At 49.5% G+C, this 19,035-nt stretch overlaps 1 protein-coding gene across 1 annotated transcript in view; it reads left to right on the top strand.

Annotated features, from left to right (window-relative positions):
• Positions 1–19,035, top strand: part of lrguk (leucine-rich repeats and guanylate kinase domain containing) — a 206,177-nt gene that overhangs the window by 53,799 nt on the left and 133,343 nt on the right. The window contains exon 10 of the mRNA XM_038811806.1: positions 8,570–8,676. Coding sequence (XP_038667734.1) covers positions 8,570–8,676 — 107 coding nt within the window. The remainder of the gene's footprint in view (positions 1–8,569; positions 8,677–19,035) is intronic.

The raw sequence follows: 19,035 nt of genomic DNA, 5'->3' as shown, positions 1-19,035 counted from the left end.
GATGAATGACTGCGCAAGAATGTACGCATCATGCACACTTCCAGGGAACCTTGCGCACACGTGCATGATCTTCATGTGGGGGTCGCATACCACCTGGATGTTCATGGAGTATGTCCCCCTCCTGTTTGTGAACACTTCCCTGTTGCCTGCAGGCGGGCGCATGGGGACTTGAACACAATCAATGACCCCCTGGACCATCGGTATCCCGCCCATGTTGGCAAATGCATGGGCTTGTGCGTCTTGATTTGCTGTGTCCTCGGGAAAGGTGATGTAGCCGTCGGCGATGGCATGCAGGGCGTCGGTCACATCCCGGATGCACCTGTGCACCAATAACTGCGAGATCCCGGATAGGTCCCCGCTCGGAGACTTGAAGGAGCCCGTCGCATAAAAGTTAAGTGCCACCGTCACCTTGACGGCAACCGTTATCGCTTTCCTCCTCCCGTTCCACGTGGGGCGAGGTGCGACATTAGTTGGCAGATATGTGCGACCGTCTCTCTGCTCAACCGGAGTCTCCTCCTGCAGGTGATGTCCGGCATTGTCTCGAAAGAGAGCCGGCCACGGTACACTCTAGGCCTCGCTCGTCGCCTCTGGCGCCCTGGCTCCACCATCAATGCCTCCTCCTCCCCCCCCATGCTACTCGACGACGGGCCACTCCGCGGCCATTCCCTCTGCTGCTGCAGCTGCCCCTGCTTCCACTGTGGGATGTGGCTGTGGACGCTGCTGGATGTCCAACTGCAGTGCAGCGGCCCCAACCACTGTGCTGAACATAGCCGTTCGGTTAGAATACATTATGGTCAACTACAGAAGGGGGGGGGGGGGGGGCAGAGAAACGACATGTTAGACGGAGGTTAGTCGACACCTTGGCAGCCGCCTGTCACGGGATACCTGTGTGTCCCGGTGGCCTGGTCGCGCTGCTGACACGCGGCCAGCCTAACCCCTGGTCACTTTCTGCATCCAACGGGCAGTTAACAACACGTCCTCCTCACCGGTGCGTCAGTGGGCTGTGGCCATCAGCCATAGGGCAACTAGCGGTCGTGTCCTCATCACCGTTCTGCCATGGCAGGGCGGCTGAGATGTTGCATCCGGGGGTGGACGACCCACTCCACTCGCTCCCTCACCCCCCCCACTTCTTTCTCTCCCCCTCCCACTTCTCCCTCTCCCCCCCTCCCACTTCTCCCTCTCCCCCCTCCCACTTCTCCCTCTCCCCCCCCCACTTCTCCCTCTCTCCCCCCCACTTCTCCCTCTCTCTCCCCCCCCACTTCTCCCTCTCTCTCCCCCCCACTTCTCCCTCTCTCTACCCCCCCCACTTCTCCCTCTCCCTCCCCCCCCCACTTCTCCCTCTCCCCCCCTCCCACTTCTCCCTCTCCCCCTCCCACTTCTCCCTCTCTCTCCCCCCCCACTTCTCCCTCTCTCTCCCCCCCACTTCTCCCTCTCTCTCCCCCCCCACTTCTCCCTCTTTCTCCCCCCCACTTCTCCCTCTTTCTCCCCCCCCACTTCTTCCTCTCCCCACCCCCCCACTTCTCCCTCTCCCCCCCCACTTCTCCCTCTCTCCCCCCCCACTTCTCCCTCTCTCTCCCCCCCACTTCTCCCTCTCTCTCCCCCCCCACTTCTCCCTCTTTCTCCCCCCCCACTTCTCCCTCTCTCTACCCCCCACTTCTCCCTCTCCCCCCCTCCCACTTCTCCCTCTTCCCCCCTCCCACTTCTCCCTCTCCCCCCCCTCCCACTTCTCCCTCTCTCTCCCCCCCCCACTTCTCCCTCTCTCTCCCCCCCCCCCCACTTCTCCCTCTCTCTCCCTCCCCCACTTCTCCCTCTTTCTCCCCCCCCACTTCTCCCTCTCTCTACCCTCCCACTTCTCCCCCCCTCCCCCCCCCCGATGGAACCATCAATTCTACGGAGACGTGCTTGTAGGATTAGAATAGCGGTTTTAATATACTTACAACAGAGCCAGCCTGTTAGCCGTTGATCTTTCGGTGAACTGGCTGGCTGACTCTGTGGCACGGATCTTTATACAGTAGCTCCAGGGGGAGGAGTTCTGGGCGGAGCCAAGAGGGGAGCCCAGTACAAACTCTCGAGTACTCCCAGAGCTACTCCCCCTGGTGGTCAGGTAGTGCAACTGCACTTACAGTATTGATGCACATATATACTTGGAACAGAGTGACATTGGTAACTATAATGCCGTGTGAATCTCATTCACCACATTCACCCCCTGTGAAAAAAATTGAGTCTGGCGGGGGTGGTGGCTCACAGAGTTAGTCTGTCTGGTGGACGAATTGTTCGTTTTGATCTATGGAGCACCGGGGTTGCAGCCTCTTGCGGAGGCTGGGTGGGTGTTGAGAGCTGGGGTACGATGGCAGACTCCGGGGCGGGTCTCGTCCAAACTTCATACACCTCTGACTCGACTGGGGGCGCTGGGGGCGGGCTGGTGCTGGCACGTGGAACAGGTGGGGCGAGCTTGCGGAATCGAGGGCGCAAGGGGGCGGCAGCATAGGGAACAGGGTAAGGGGTTCCTCAGTGGGGGTGGGGGGGGGGCTGGATCCAGCGGGTGTCAGGTCCCGAAGGGATACTGTGTCCTGGCGACCGTCCGGGAATTCCACGAATGCGTACTGGGGGTTGGAATGGAGGAGGTCAATCGAGGTTGGAATCGACAAGGGGGTCAGTTTTGTGCCCCGTGGTAGTGCCCCTAGAAAAAATAAAGAGCCGCTCGTGAGGGGTTTGTGCGGAAAACGCATTTCTCCTTATTATAAGTGAGGTTTAATTTCTGTGCCGTCTGGAGAAAACGGTGGAGGTTGGCGTCGTGGTCCTGCTGGTCATAGCCGCAGATGGTAACATTGTCCAGATATGGAAACGTGGTCCGCAGCCCGTAATGGTCTACCATTCGGTCAATTGCTCGTTGGAACACCGAAATCCCGTTAGTGACGCCGAAGGGAACCCGGAAGAAATGGAAGAGGCGGCCATTGGCCTCGAACGCCGTGTAGTGGCGGTCCTCCGGGCGGATTGGGAGCTGGTGGTATGAAGACTTCAGATCCACCGTGGAAAATAGCCGATATTGGGCGATCTGGTTAACCATGTCTGCAATTCTGGGGAGGGGATACGCGTGTAGGAGCATAAAGTGATTTATGGTCTGGCTATAGTCGACGACCATGCAAAATTTTTCCCCGGTCTTGACGACCACCACCTGAGCTCTCCAGGGACCATTACTGGCCTCTATGATCCCCTCACTGAGCAGCCGTCGGACCTCCGATCGGATAAAGACCCTATCCTGTAGGCTGTATCGCCTGCTGCGAGTAGCTACTGGTTTGCAATCTGGAGTGAGATTGGCGAAGAGAGGAGGGGGGGCGATGCGCAGCGTGGCGAGGCTGCAGATAGTGAGTGGGGGCAGGGGCCCGCTGAGGGTGAGGCTCTTGAGGTTGCACTGGAAATCCAGGCCTAATAGGAGTGGCCGCAGAGGTCAGGCAGGACGTAAAGTTTAAATTTTGAATAACTAGCGCCTCGAATTGTGAGCGTAGCGACGGTGCGTCCTTGGATTTGGACTGAGTGGGAGCCCGAAGCGAGGGCGATAGTTTGGCACACAGGAAAAATAGGAAGCTTGATGCAGGATCGCTGCGCTGAGTTGCGGGCCGCGTGATGAGTGCCCGGGGAAGTCGTAGTCTTCAGATGAGCTTTCTGAGCATGCCGATGCAGATGGGGCCCATGGATTGCACGTAGTGAGCGGTGAGGAAGATGGCGGCCCCCATGAGTCACACATGGCCGGCCGCATGGTGGGGGTTTGCCAAGATGGCGGCCCCCATGGATTCCACGTGGCGGGAGGGATGGAGTCGGGGCGTAGGCCGCAGCGTTTCGGGCCCCCTGGTGTTGGGAGCGATTTGTTCTCTCTACTGGGGAGTTTAAAACTGGGGCCCTTTTGGCGAGGCACACTCTGGCATAGTGGCCTTTCTTCTCGCAGCTGCTGCAGGTCGCGGATCGGGCTGGGCAGTGCTGCTGCGGGTGCTGGCTTTGGCCACAGAAATGACAGGCTGGGGCAGCTGAGTAGCTGGCTGGAGCAGCTGAGTAGCTGGCTGGGGCAGCAGAGTAACTGGCTTTGGCAGCGCGGTAGCTGGGGGGCCGTGCGGCACAGGCCTGGGGGGATTGTTGGTCGGGGTCCACAATGAGGTCGCGCGGTCCGCGGGAAACGAGGTGAGGCTGCGGAAGGAGACCTCCATAGTGGTAGCAGCCTCCACAGTAGTATCCAAGTCCTGGGGCCCCTTTTCTAGGAGTCTTTGGCGCATATAGTTAGATCTAAGGCCCGCTACGAAAACATCCCGCACAACAAGCTCCCTATGTTCAGCCGCGGTAACAGCTTGATAATTACAGTCATTAGAAGATTGTTCAGTTCCCGTACAAACTCGGCTAGTGTTTCTGTAGGCCGCTGACGGCGAGTCGTAAACACGTGGCGTGCATAAACCTCGTTAATGGGCCTAACGTACATTTTGTCAAATATCGCCAGCGCTGCGGTGTAAGAACCGGCCGGATTTAGCTGTGTGGAGATTCTGTGGCTTACCCTCGCGTGCAGTAGGCTGAGATTTTGTTCCGGCGGTGCTGGCTTCTGCCAGGTAGGCCTTAAAACATCTCAGCCAGTGGGAAAAAATGTCCTTAGCCTCTGCATCCTGCGGGTCGAGTTCTAGGCGTCCGGGCTTGAGGGCTGCTTCCATGATTTACTTCGACTGTTTCGTAAGTATATTAAATTGATGGAACCATCAGTTCTACGGACACGTGCTTGTAGGATTAGAATAGCGGTTTTAATATACTTACAACAGAGCCAGCCTGTTAGCCGTTGAACTTTTGGTTAACTGGCTGGCTGACTCTGTGGCATGGATCTCTATACAGCAGCTCCAGTGGGAGGATTTCTGGGCAGAGCCAAGGGGGGAGCCCAGTACAAACTCTCTCTGCTACTCCCCCTGGTGGTCAGGTAGTGCAACTGAACTTACAATTTTGATACATGTATATACTTGGAACAGAGTGACATTGATAACTATAATGCCATGTGAATCTCATTCACCACACCCCCACTTCTCCCTCTCCCCCACCTCCCACTTCTCCCTCTTCCCCCCCCCCCCGTCCCACTGGTCGCTGCATTCTCGGGGATGCCTTCCCACGTTTGCGGAGACTCCAGGACGGTCCGCTCACCTCCTCAGTCCTCGTCAGCCAGCACGACTGGCTGGCGACTTTAAAAAGCAGTTGTGAACGGTGACGTCGTGACCTTGTGTCACGACGTCGGGACTTCAGCCCATCTGGGCCGGAGAATAGGGGGGGTGCTGGAGAATCGCCATTTTGGCTGCATCGGGCGATTCTCCGTGTTTTTGCGCGCGAAACATGATGACAAAAATCTGGCCGGTTGGGAGGATAGCGGGAGCGTGTCGGACCGACATCGTGGGAAAAAAACGGCACGGCACGCTATTCTCCCAACCGGCGTGACATCGGAGAATCGCGCTCCTGGTTTCTCATCCTAGCAGGGGTCTGTTTAGGTGTCTGAAGGCTGGCAGCAGGCTGAGGAATCCGCATTCTAGGCAAGTCAAATGCCCCTTTCTGCTTGCCTAGGTGTGGGTGCAGCCACAGGCCACCCTGAAGAGGGATTCCCCCACAGTGGTAGCCAGGCTGCTGTATTGTTTTTATTTAAAGATTTTAAAACATTTGGAGAGAGGCGCTTCTATTTTGAAGCATGCTCTCTGTTACTTACCATTACAGCCTGCTGCTGCTCTTAAGTTAGAAGGCCTCTGATTGGCCCTCCAGCTTCGATAGCCTGTCCGCCACCCTTAACTAGGCAGGGAACCTGATCACTAAAATAGGGGACGCTCTTGTGAAAATCCCTGACAGTGACTGTTTCCCCTCGGAGGGATTCCAATCCTGAGTTCTGTCCCTATCCTTGGAGGAAAAATCCAGCCCTATGAGTCACTTCAGCACAGAAGGAGACCGTACCGCCCATCAAGTCTTGCTGCAGAGTTCTGGGCAAGAATTGAAGCTGCTAAAGTAGCCATGGCCTTCTGCTGCCTCTGCTTGACAGGAAATCAACTTATTGGCGTGACTTCCTATTGGACTTAAGCGCCAGGTTAAGATACGTCCCAATGTAATTTTCTACATATCATATATAGAATACATTGATAATATTGATTGGATGTGATGCATATGAATGTGGCTCTTTTTGTTTGTTCTTGGGATACGAGTGGTGCTGGCAAGGCTGCATTTAGTGCTGGTCCCTATTTTCTCTGAGAAGGTGGTGATAGATCTTTTGGGAAATTGATACAACCCAGTATCAGGACATTTCATAGAATCGTAGAATCATAGAATTTACAGTGCAGAAGGAGGCCATTCGGCCCAACGAATCTGCACCGGCTCTTGCCAAGAGCACCCTACCCAAGCCCACACCTCCACCTATCCACATAACCCAGTCACCCCACCCAACCGTTTTGGACACTAAGGGCAATTTAGCATGGCCAATCCACCTAACCTGCACATCTTTGAACTGTGGGAGGAAACTGGAGCACCCGGAGGAAACCCACAGAGACATGGGGAGAACGTGCAGACTCCGCACAGACAGCGACCCAAACCTGGGACCCTGGAGCTGTGAAGAAACTGTGCTAACCACTATGCCACTGTGCTGCCCAAATATCATTTGGAATGTCAGAATGCTATCCAGAAGGCATTTTATGAGGTGCTGCACAGAAGGTTAATACACAAGGTTACATCACAAGGTTAGGGGTAATTTATTAGCTGGATAGATGACTGGATGATGGACAGAAGACAGAGAGTCAGAATAAATGGGTCTTTTTCCGGTTGGCAAGATCTAACTAGTGGGGTGCCACAGGGTTTGGTCCTTGAGCTCCAACTGTTTACAATCTATATGGATACAGGGATAGGACGTTCTACAGCCAAATTTGCAGATGACACTAAAATAGGTGGGTCAGTAAGTTGCAAGGAGGAAATAAGAACCTTACAAATAGATAGAGATAGGTTAGGAGAGTGGGCAAAAATGTGGCAGACAGAGTTTAATGTGGATAAGTGAGAGGTCATCCATTTTGGTCAGAAAAATGGAAATGTAACTTGATGGGGACAGAATTCAGGGTGCTCCGGTACAGAGGGATTTGGGTGTCCTCGTGCATGAGCCACAGAAAATTAGACAGCAGCTACAGCAGGTAATAAAGAAAGAAAATGGAATGTTGGCATTTATAGCTGAAGGAATAGAGTATAAAGGTAAGCAAGTGTTGTTGCAACTGCACAAGGCATTGATGAGGCCGCACCTGGAGTATTGTGCACAGTTTGGGTCACCTTATTTGAGGAAAGATGTAGTGGCATTGGAGGCAGTTCAGAGGAGGTTCACTGGATTGATTCCAGAGATGAGGGGTTTGTCTTACGAAGAGAGATTAAGCAGTGTAGACTATGCTCTCGGATTTAGAAGAATGAGGGGAGATCAAATTGAGGTATAAGATAATAAAAGGTATGGATAAAGTAGACATGGAGCAGATGCTTCCTCTAGACTGAGAGGTCATAGTCTCAGGATAAGGGGTAGCAAATGTAAAACAGAGATGAGGACTCCCAAAGAGTCATGAATCTGTGGAATTTGCTACCCCAAAGTGCAGTGGATGCTGGGACAGTGAGTAAGTTTAAGGAGTTAGACAGATTTTTAATTGGTAATGGGTTGAAGTGTTACAAAGAATGGGCAGGACAGTGAAGTTGAGGCTATGATGAGTTCCGCCATGATCGTAATGAATGTTGGAGAAGGCTTGAGAGGCTAAATTGCCTTCTCCTGCTCCTAGTTTTTATGTTCTAATTCCACCTTCCAGCTCTTGGTCTGCAGCCTGTCGGTAACAGCACCTCAAACACAAATCTGGTGTTCTTGATTAAAAGGGGATTTCTTGATTAATAAGGGGATCAGGGGTTATGGGGAGAAGGCAGGAGAATAGGGATGAGGAACACATCAGGTATGATCGAATGGCAGAGCAGACTCAATGGGCCAAATGTCCTAATTCTGCTCCTATACCTTCAGGTCTTCTCCTCAAACCAATTCAGTGTGTGGGGATATGATCTGCCACAGTGGTGTTAGGTGGGTATTCCTGGATCCTGTCCCAGTGATGGTGGAGGAATGGTGATGATGTATGTTAGAAGATGGTGTGTGACTTGGAGATGTTGCTGTCCCCATGATATTGCCCTTGATGGCAGTAGAGGCCAGAGAGAAGTGTTTAGTCAACTTTAAGTAGAAAGCAAAATACTTTTATCGAAAAGAGTAAACTTTCTGTGCACACACTGGTTAAAAGGCATAACGCACCTATCACCATACATTTCAGTAAATCATGCCCAAGGAGCAACGGTGTTCCTTACCACCAAAAGGCCTTAAGGCCCAGATTTCACACAGAATATTTTTATTTTGTTTTCTTAATTTGTTTTACATTAAAGATAGACTGAACAACCTTGCCTTACTGCGGGAGAATGGTACTAATAGTTTATACATAAGCTAAGAAGAATAATTCTGCTTCTCTTGATGGCACAGCACTGTAATGGATTATGAAAAATATATTTACATCCACTCTTTCTTTCCCAGGTTCTGGCAATCAATAAATATAATCCCCCAGTTGAAGTGGTGGCTGCCAGCGATCACATGACCCATATTATGTATGGGTTTCAGCAGCACCAGAAGATCTATGACAGGTATGTATAATGTCCTTGACTGAAAATGTGTTCTTCACCTGTAGAGGGTGCTTAAACATTGCAAAATCTTAAGCCTGAAGGCAGGAATTTGAAGTTGTCTGAACTTTTAATGCTTTTGCCCATTGAAATACCTCCTCCACTTTCATTTGGTGCCCCATTTTGTTTTTATGAAGCATTTTGGATTATTACATTTTGGTGAATTGTTCTCAATGAATGTAACAAGGCTTTTGAACAAGTCTGATTTGTCTGATTCAGCATTGTTGAGCACCTTGGGCGTGATCTACGCAAAGGTTTCTAAGTGTCATTTGCAGCAATGTTTGAAAGGGTGTCCTGATCTTTAAGTGGGCAATGTCGCATTGCTCACACACATGGACATTACCCTACTGTGGAGTCGCTGAGGGCCCCCCTTTTCAGGCCTTCCCCCAACCTTCTGGAGGCCCCTTCATACTCGCCCTGCACCTCCCCTCCCCTCCCCTTCATACCTCCCCATCCACCTCCCTACCCTTCATACCCCCCATCCACCTTCCTTTTATGGGTATGGCCCTGTTCAGACCCTGACCACCATGGCACCCTGGCAATGTTCCTGCCGGCTTTGCAGAGTCAGCCTGTAACATTGGCAGTGCCAGGGCAGTAGTGCCAAGGTTCCCATATTCAACAGTTAGGCCAGGGGCCATCCTACCCTCTCCCTGACCACTCATTTCCTGAACGGTGCCGGGCTGGGCTTTACCTGGGAGATGGGTAGATGCTGGTAGCCGTTAGATCCAGGGTCAGCACGACTAAACGGGTTTTAAACCTACTTAGGCGTGTGAGGCTTGGTCCCACCCATTGTGGGCGGGATCCTGATTGATACGCCTCGCGAGACCTGGGTAGATCTTGCGAGGCGAGGTGTACTGGTTGTCGGGACTCCCGCGGGTGGCCCCTCCCGGCATCTACTGGTCATGTCACCCTCCCATTCAAGCGCAACGCAGCCGGAAGATTGCAGCCCTTGTGGACTTCCTGACAATGAGTGTCGACTATAACATTGCCTAATCTGAGTTTCTCAGCACAAGGATTTATTTTCCAACATTATACATTCCACCGATGCTGTGATTGGCATCTCTTCAGGGTTGTATGTTTTAATTATTGGAGAATCATTTAAGGAACAGAAGATCAATTTAGATGGGCCATGGACTTTCTTTATCTGTATATATATCTTGCCATTAGCCTTTTATTGAGTGCCTTACTATCATAAACCCTTCCAGCTATTTTAGAAAGAAAAGAAAAATGTGTTCCAATATCTGCTTTCGAGCTGTTGGGACAGCCAGCATTTTTCAAGTGCAGTCACTGTTTAAATATCAGGAAAGCAGCAGCCAATTTGCACACAGCAAGATCCCACAGTGAGGAATGACCAGATAGCCAACATTGTCAAAGAAAAAACAGATTTAGTGCTAAGAACTAGTCAGGGTATATATTCTCGCTCATTATTGCCAAATTAAAGTCAAGCCCCAAATTTCCACAGGTTTTCTGGTGCACTTCTGCCTTAAGTCCACTTGGAGTACAGTGGGAGGATTGGGCAGAAGTATGTAAATTATATTCAAATGAGGGGACTATGGTCTCTGTCATTTGCACCCCGAGAGTAGAAACCGGCGGAATGGGGTCAGGGTTTTTCAAAAGATTAATCAACAATATTTGTTTGATTATTCCAAGCATTTGTATCACTATTGGGTGATTGGGTGATGTGCAGGAGACAGGAACTGGAGGAGGCCATTCAGTCAACTCCCCCACCCCCAGTCTGTTTCACTGTTCAGTTGGATCATGGCTGATTTGTTTCAGAACTCCATACTGGTGTGGTTCTGTAACCCCTGTGACATTATACAAATGTACAGCATGTAAAAAGTTAATGTTATGTTAAGCCTAGCCACTAGAGGGAGCTATGGGACAGTGCTATATATTGCACAGGCTCTTGGACTTCTGGGGGAGATTAGGTTGGAGCTCGAGGAGATTAGATTCATAGTGTATTGCAGAGTTAGTTAAAATATAATTGTTATAGTTAATAGATATAGATAGTGTTAGTGAGTGTAGTTTAATTCTTATCGATATGTTTGCCATTTGGAATAAGTGTCAAACTCGTATTTAGTAATGTTAAAATAAAGTTAGTTTAGTTCTTTAAAAAGAGCTTTGTGTATCTTTGTGACCACTACATCTACCATCCTGGAAACCCCTCACAAAGATCACCACAAACCCTACTGAAAAAAACTGTAAACTCCTTTAGAAATTTTGAACTGACCATTCTGCAACCCATTTTGCATATTTGCTGCCTGAGCAAGGTAGTTTTCTATACAATGTCACGGTGGTATTAGAAAAATTGCTTTTTGAGTGATGCATATAATTTGGTTACGATTAGCCAACAGCTATTTTCCCCTCTGTATTCTTGATTCTAAGAGATCATCCACAGCAGTGAAGGCATATTTATAGTACATGGCTTAGCCCAAACCATCTTAACTACTGTCTGAAGCTATAGAAAGAGAACAACTGATTTATTCTTTCTTAGTTCCATTGCTTTTTATTCTCCCAAGTTGTCATCAGACAATCTATTCAAAGATGAGCAGTTTAGCCTTCTTTGCAAAATAGCTGCTTTTCCCAGCTGCACACAATTACCAGTGCCTCAAATGCACAGTAAAAAATGCATTTTTAACCTCTGACTGATCTGTCAACTGTTATATATTGCCCAAATGTTTTATGGCTCTTAATTCTAGATTGACTTGGTCCTCAACCATTTCTCAGGTTATTTATTATTTATTTAGCGGATGCAAATCCCTGAAGGCAAGTGCTAGCCTCCTCATTTGCCAAGTTTAGGGTGACTAGTCTGCCACTTAGCCTGAAGAGGGGACATTCCTCAGAAATGTGCAGCATTGTTTGTGTCTTTCCACAAGTGCATAAAGAGTTTGTACTGAAGTCCCAGCAGTGAAGGTTGGCTACACAGGGTCTCTGGCCTATCCTAAACCTATTTAGCAGGGACTACTCTCGCCGTGGTGGTTCAAAGCCTACCATTCAACAGATGGGCTTTGTCATAAGGAACTGCTTAGTAACTTCCTCTGTTTCCCGTTCCTTGATCTAAAGGATTTTAAAAAATATATTTTTTAATGAGATGTGGGCATTGCTGGCTGGGCTGATTTATTGCCGATTAAAGCCCTCCATTTCAGAGGGCATTTGAGAGCCATCCACCTGTAGACCTTGTTGCACGTTTTACTTGAGTGTATTACGCGTTTTATTGGAGTGTATTAACACGCCTCCGTTTAAAGGCCGTGTGCTTAACACTACTACAGCTCTGTGTATGTAATTATGCTCTGAGTCGCCAGGTGCCGTATTTAGACACCTCACAAGAACCTCACCTCACAAGGTCAGGTTCAAAGTAATAAATCTGTACACCGATTAGTAAGTTCAAACGATTGATATTTATTATAACAAATATAATAAATACACATGCATACGCTAAAGAGACTAAGTTACTTCTAAACTAAACGACTAAAATACTTATCTAAAACAGGAACAGGCAAGGTCAGGGAGCGAGGCCTTCGTCCCGTTCTTGGTCTGCAACTCTCAAAGTGTTAAGGTCGTCAGGGTCTAGCAAGTCTGGCTCACGTAGCGATCGTTGTGGTGAAACTTACAGTTCGATGGCTGGTGGCTCAACGGCTGGTGATGGAACTGGAGTCAGGATGCGACGTATCAGCAAAGCGATGAAGACAGCAGAGAGCCGGAGCCAAGACAACAGACCGGACCATGTGCGGGGTCTACTTTTATAGGTCCCCCCCAAAGTCCGTGCCTCTTCGGGGCGGTCTCTACCTGCTGTATATCGATTGGGTCTTCTCCCAATCGATATTTTCCAAACCCCCCAATCTGAGGGTCGCTTCTCGATGGGTGGGGCGGTCTCTATGGTGCTTTGTGATGGATACTTATGGTGCCGTTTCGTCTGGGCGTCCACTCAAAGTATCCATTCAAATCTAAATGTTTCTATTGTGTGGGCCTAGATCTGGATCACCTCATTACTATGCAAATCGTTGTTGCCATTTACACCTTTAGCTGAGATTCTGCACCTGGCCATAAACTGGTTTCTGTACGTGCAGAATGCTAATTAGCCTTCTGCAAACTGCTTGTCCTTGCTAAGACTGTTTTCTCCCTGCAGCCTTAGCAGTTCTCCATTTTGTAGCCCAGTGTCCATCTTAGGTGGCTACAACCTGACCTGATAAGGATGGCAGATTTTCTTCCCTGAAAGACATTAGTGAATGGATTGGGTTTTTATGACAATCAACAATGGTTTCAAGGTCATCATTAGACTTGCACTGAGCCCAGTGGTAGTTAGTTGGCCTGTCTTTGCGAACTGTTGGAAGTATTCTTGATAGCTTTAAGAGCAGACCAATGTTCCATAGTGTGCCAGTGTCCCATAGTGTATAAGAAGCAGCTGTGAAATGGAGTACCATTATGCCTGTCTTCAGGTTGTTTTGGAAGCTATTTTCAATGCAGATGGTGAGTGCCAGAACATTTAACGGTTGGTCACACATTCAAGTGTCTTTTAGCGGTTTACTTCTTAGTTTCTCCTAAAGTATAACTCCAGTATTACCTCTGTTGTTTATTCCAAACTTTCTTCACTGCATGATGTAAACTGGAGGAAAACCCATCTCAAGTCAATTTTGACTGAGATTTTGGTTGACACTGATTGGCTGCAGGTCATCAAAATAGCCATCAATTCATCTCAGTAGCCAAACTCCCATTCTGTTCAGAGTGAAAACCACCTTCCTAAATGGATGCTGAGCCTCACACCTCCATTTCAGGTGTGGCATGTATCGATTGACATTTCAAATTAATTACAGTCTGTCTCATATGCAGCTAATGTTCGATTACCGCGGCAAAAATGTTAAAATTCATCATCAACAAAGTACTTCAGAACGCAGTGGTATGTGTGATTGATTCCACTTTCAGCCGGTACTTTTGAGAAACTGACATATTTTCTGACTGGTGTGGGTAAGCAGAAATCACAAAATTGAGTGGCTGCTGATCGTACTCATTTGGATTGACTGCAATCACTATGATGCTAACAGCCAAATCAGCAGGATCTGGCCCTGATGCGTGGACCTGACAATCGCTCTAGAGACCTTCATACCAGAAAATGTGCTTCAAAAACCAGTTGCTGAGCCATTGTTGTCATTTGCTGCAGGAAACCTGCAGTGACCAGTACCATAGGGTTGGCCATAGGGTTGGCATTGCCAAAAAACCGTAAGCAATTTTACCAACACACAAAAAAACATTTTGTCTCCATCACTTTCCATCCTAGCATTTACTCTTTTTATCCGTGACAAATCAATGTGCTGTCCACAGAGGTCTGAAAGGATTGTCTGATGCATTGATCAGCTTCACTAACGATTTAATTGTCTTTCCTACTGACATATAGCAAAAATGTGGCATTGTTACCTAATATCACTGCACTGCAACATTTGCTCAAGTACAAGAGCTCCTTGATGGCGACCAGCAGGTCCTTACTCCTCTAAAAACTGGCTAAATCCAATTAACTAATTAACAAGCTGCAGCTGCAAGGAGAGCCTGAGTAAACTGTTTAAAGCTGGTTTAAAAACTCAGCTTCTTCTAATCCAAACAGCAACTTTTACGTTAATTTACTAAATAATACAAAGGCAAGGCTTTGGATAAAAATGAACACTTAATACCTCTCAGTTCCAGAATGCCCACTTTAGCACTCTTATTCAGCCCAAAGACAGCACTCCAGTGCAAACAAAGTCAGCACTGTGAGATTATCCACGTTTATGCTGTCTAACTCTAGCCTCTGAAAACTGGCTTAATCCAATTAACTAGTAACAAGCTGAAGCTGCAAATAGAGCCCCTCTTTAAAGCTGGTTTATAACTCACCTTCTTCTAACGCAAATAGCAACTTTTAAGTTAATTTACTAGATAAATGAAAGACTAGACTTTTGATAAAAATGAACTTTTCATATCCCTCAGTCACTGAATTGCCTACTTTGGCACTCTAATGCAGCCCAAAGTCAGCACTGCAGTGCAAAAAAAAAGATACGTTTTTCAAAATCTCACTATGGCTGGCATCTAAAATGTTTCTGTGCATTTCCCAGGCTAAATGTGGGTCAAAATTCTCCATTTGGGAGACTAAGCGTGCAATTCTCCCCCAAAAATTCTAATTTCATTTGTAGCGGGTTTTTCAGGAATTTCCCGTCGGCTCTGCTGGTGATTTCTCCACCGCTATTCAATCGCACTTAGTTATGTTTTGGGCCGTGGGGAGTTTCTCATCAGTTTAGCCCACACTTAGATTTCTTTTGGCCTTGGGGAGCTGCCATTTTGAAAGGGTGCCCCGGTCTATAAGTGAGCTTGCGGGTCCCCCACATCCCTCACCCTTGGCAATCTCACCCCCCACCCACATGGGCACTACCCCACACCTCCCAAGTGAGGACACCCGCTATGGGGTCCTTGCGGGTTCTCCCTCTTCAGGACCCCCACAATCCCCTTACAGCATCCCACCCTTATCCCCCAACCTCCCAGAGGCCCCTATTTACACCCAACTCTTCAAACCTCCCCCCATCACCCTCCTTTCATGGGCATGGCCCCCGTTGCCCCTGACCCTTGGCAGTGCCACCCTGACACTCAGGCACCCTTGCACTGCCACCCTGGCATCCAGACAGTGCTCCTGCCAGCTTGGCAGTGCCACCAGGGCACTTTGGCCGTGCCAGGGTGGCAGTACCAAGACATCAGCTGGGCAGTCCCATGGTGCCCATGTTCCAGGGGGAAGGCCAGGGAGCCACCCTACACATACCCTGACCATGCAGGGGTCTCAGACGGGCCGGGAGACCCCCTGGGTGCCATTCCATCTGGTCCACATTTTTGTTGACCAGTGCTGAACGGCGCCCGGCTGCAGCCTCGCGGGGGAGGCCAGCGAATCGAGAGAGGCTGGTGGATGCTGGGTAAGTTCATTGAATGTCGGTTTAAAAATGGTGCTTCAGCATTTGATCCCGCACCTTGTTGGCAGGATTCTGACTCCAACGCCTTGTGGGACTTGGGTGAATCCCACGAGGCGTGAAGACTGCTGGGAGGGGTGCTCCCGGCATTCACAGGCTACACTTTGCTCAAAGAGTGGGCAACACAACCGGTGGGTAGCGCCCTAAGTGTTGACGCCAAGACTGAATTGTATGCGGTTCGCATTCCCATTGGGGGCGCTATTTTTGGAGCAATTCAGGACATGCTAATGGGCCAGCACTCTGCCTACATGAATCTAGAGCAATTCTCTAGATTCCTGCCGGCGTCAGAATTACTGGGGCCGGAATTCACACTGGCAAGCTTGACAAGCTTATAAGCATTCCATTCCCCACACATTCTCATTGTAGCCACGAAGATAGCTCAGAGAAGACCAGCACCACGCTTCACTGAGTCGGAGCTCGAAAGAATGTTGGATGCGGTAGAGGAGAGGCGGGACACCCACTTACCCAGGGTGTGCAAAGCTCCTGTCTGCAATCGTCAACCAGGCCTAGACAATCAGTGCTGTGAGCCTTATCAAGCAGACAGGCATGCAGTGTTGGAAGATGAATGGCTACCTTAGGGCAGCTCTGCTGAGCCACTACATCTGTTGCTCATGCATCATTCTTGGCTCTCACTCCCTCACATCACACCCCCACTCCCATAGAGGCAAACCAAAACCCACCTATCTGCATCTCCCTCATCCCACCCTGTACCAAACTCCAACAGCCATAATGCATCTTTGCCCAGGTGCCTAGTTGACACATGCCACCAGCTGCCCAATCCAAAGAAACCAAGTCTGGACAGGTATCGCGCCTCTGGAAATTATGATCCCATCGCTGGTGGAAATGCAGACGCAGAGCCAGGATTTACAGGAGGGACTTTCAATAACTTTCAGCACCTGCAAGTGTAGCTGGAGGTGTCCAACCACCTTCAGGTGCAGGAGATGGTGCTGACAATATGTAATACCCTGGCCAACTACGAACAAGTAGCATCCACGGTGGAAGCCCTGGGTCAAAATGTCACAGCCATAGGTCAAGACATCCAAGCTTGGGGCACACTGTGCGGTCATAGAATCACTACAGTGCAGAAGGAGGCCATTCGGCCCATAGCCGACACTCTTAAAGAGCACCTTACTAAGGACCATGCTCCCACTCTATCCCCGTAACCCAGTAACCCCACCTAAACTTTTGGACACTCGGGGGCAATTTAGCATGGCCAATCCACCTAAGCTGCACACCTGTGGGAAGAAACCGGAACACCCAGAGGAAACCCATGCAGACATGGGAGAACGTGCAAACTCCACACAGTCACCCAAGGCTGGAATTGAACCCAGGTCGCTGGTGCTATGTGCCACTGTGCTGCCGGTGATGGCTGAGGTTCAGGACAGGAGAGGCAGCCAAGTACCAGGCCCACATGGACATTGCTGCGGTGCTCCAGAGCTTGGGCCATTCATAAAGGGCCATGGTAGAGGGCTGGGCTTTGACTGACTTGGACCAGTCAAGAAGGACATGACTTAGGCAGAGAATCACTGGCTGAGGGGTGTGGCCCAGTCTCATTGCTCCATGGTTGAGGGCATTGAGACACTGGTTGAGACAAGGGCGGGGCTCCAGGCCTGGCAGCACCAGTTGAAGGTAAATCATCCGGAGCCCCCTCTGGCTTCACCTCCATCCCATGGAGCAGCCCGGGGACCATCGAGCACCCCGAGGGAGGAAGAAGTGATGGGCCCAGACTGGTGTCTGCCACAGGCAAGATAATGGACCACCTCAGTGCTTCTGAATCCCCCCACCTGACACTGGCACACCTGATGGGCAGCGGGCAAAACAGTGTGGCACCTCGTCACCTGTGACACCCGAAAGTAAGACAAGGCATCAAAGTTCAGGCCCTCCAGAGGACAGCCACCAAAAGCATCTCAGGTCAGAGGCGAGATATGCAGCAGGCCACGTCTGATATGCTGTCTGGGGGTGACGCCTAGAAGGAGCAGTAGGCCACATAAGACAAAAAGGTTAGACACTAGTTAATGAAAATGAAAAATGAAAATTGCTTTATTATCACGAGTAGGCTTCAATGAAGTTACTGTGAAAAGCCCCTAGTCGCCACATTCCGGCGCCTGTCCGGGGAGGCTGGTACGGGAATCAAACCGTGCTGCTGGCCTGCTTGGTCTGATTTAAAAGCCAGCAATTTAGCCCAGTGAGCTAAACCAGCCCCTAAGTTTGAAGTTAAGTTGGCACGAGTGCAACACATAGGTTAGAGGTAGGGTGAGGGCACAATAATATATACCGTCACTATGAAACACCTTTTCATCGATATTCCGACCTGCCTCAATCCTCTGTCTGAAGTGTATTAGGGATGGGCTGGGGTGGGTGTAGTGCAGGGGTGGACAAACTTTTCCGTACAAGGGCCACATTCAGAAATTCACAATTTTAAAGGGCCGCATAGTATATTAAGTAAAATAATTAATATTTTAAATAGTCAAAAATAAAAGGTCTTTAAAGAAAAAAAAGCACATTTATTTGAAAAACAAAGTAACTCAGTAAGTAACAGAACAATGTCGATGAGAATGATGCATCTGACTGCAGTCATTTACCAGTTTGTTGAAATCAGGTGTCAAGTTGCTTGTGCTGATCCTTAACCCTGACAGAAGCACAGCCTGGCCGAGTCAACGATAAAAACGTGCGTAGTGGGGTTGATGAGTGGGGCTGTCTCATTGGTCGGTTTAGTTGGGGCTGGTTTAGCTCACAAGGCTAAATCGCTGGCTTTTAAAGCAGACCAAGCAGGCCAGCAGCACGGTTCGATTCCCGTACCAGCCTCCCCGGACAGGCGCCGGAATGTGGCGACTAGGGGCTTTTCACAGTAACTTCATTGAAGCCTACTCGTGACAATAAGCGATTTTCATTTTCATTTCATTTTTGAAAAGCCGCCGGGGAAAAGCCGCTGAAGTAAATGCGCTTATTGAATAAGCGCATTTACTTCAGCGGCTTTTCCCCGGCGGCTTTTCAAAAATGCCAGTTATGATTCCGGGCAACTCATTGGCGGGCCGCATAAAAACCTTTGTCGGGCCGCATGCGGGCACCCATGGTGTAGTGGGTGTGCCGGGTATGGGAGGTTGGTGGTGTGGGAAAGGGGCACCACTTGGAAGGAGATGGGGGTATCCAGAAATAAAAGGCTTGTGTTCTTGAAGCACTTCATCATCTAGTTTCCAGTATAGAATACAGTTTGAAATGATTCTGAAGCCGTCTGATTAAATTTATAATTCTGAACATGCGGAAGCCAAAACTTAGCGCACCTTAGAAACAGGATGGATTTTACAGGAGGAGACAGATTACCTGCCAATACCCCCAACCACCGAAAGGT

The sequence above is a fragment of the Scyliorhinus canicula genome, chromosome 11, assembly GCF_902713615.1.
Source record: "Scyliorhinus canicula chromosome 11, sScyCan1.1, whole genome shotgun sequence".
NCBI lineage: Eukaryota > Metazoa > Chordata > Chondrichthyes > Carcharhiniformes > Scyliorhinidae > Scyliorhinus > Scyliorhinus canicula.
Note: the sequence above shows the minus strand (reverse complement) of the source record. Positions and strands in the feature narration are given on the sequence as shown.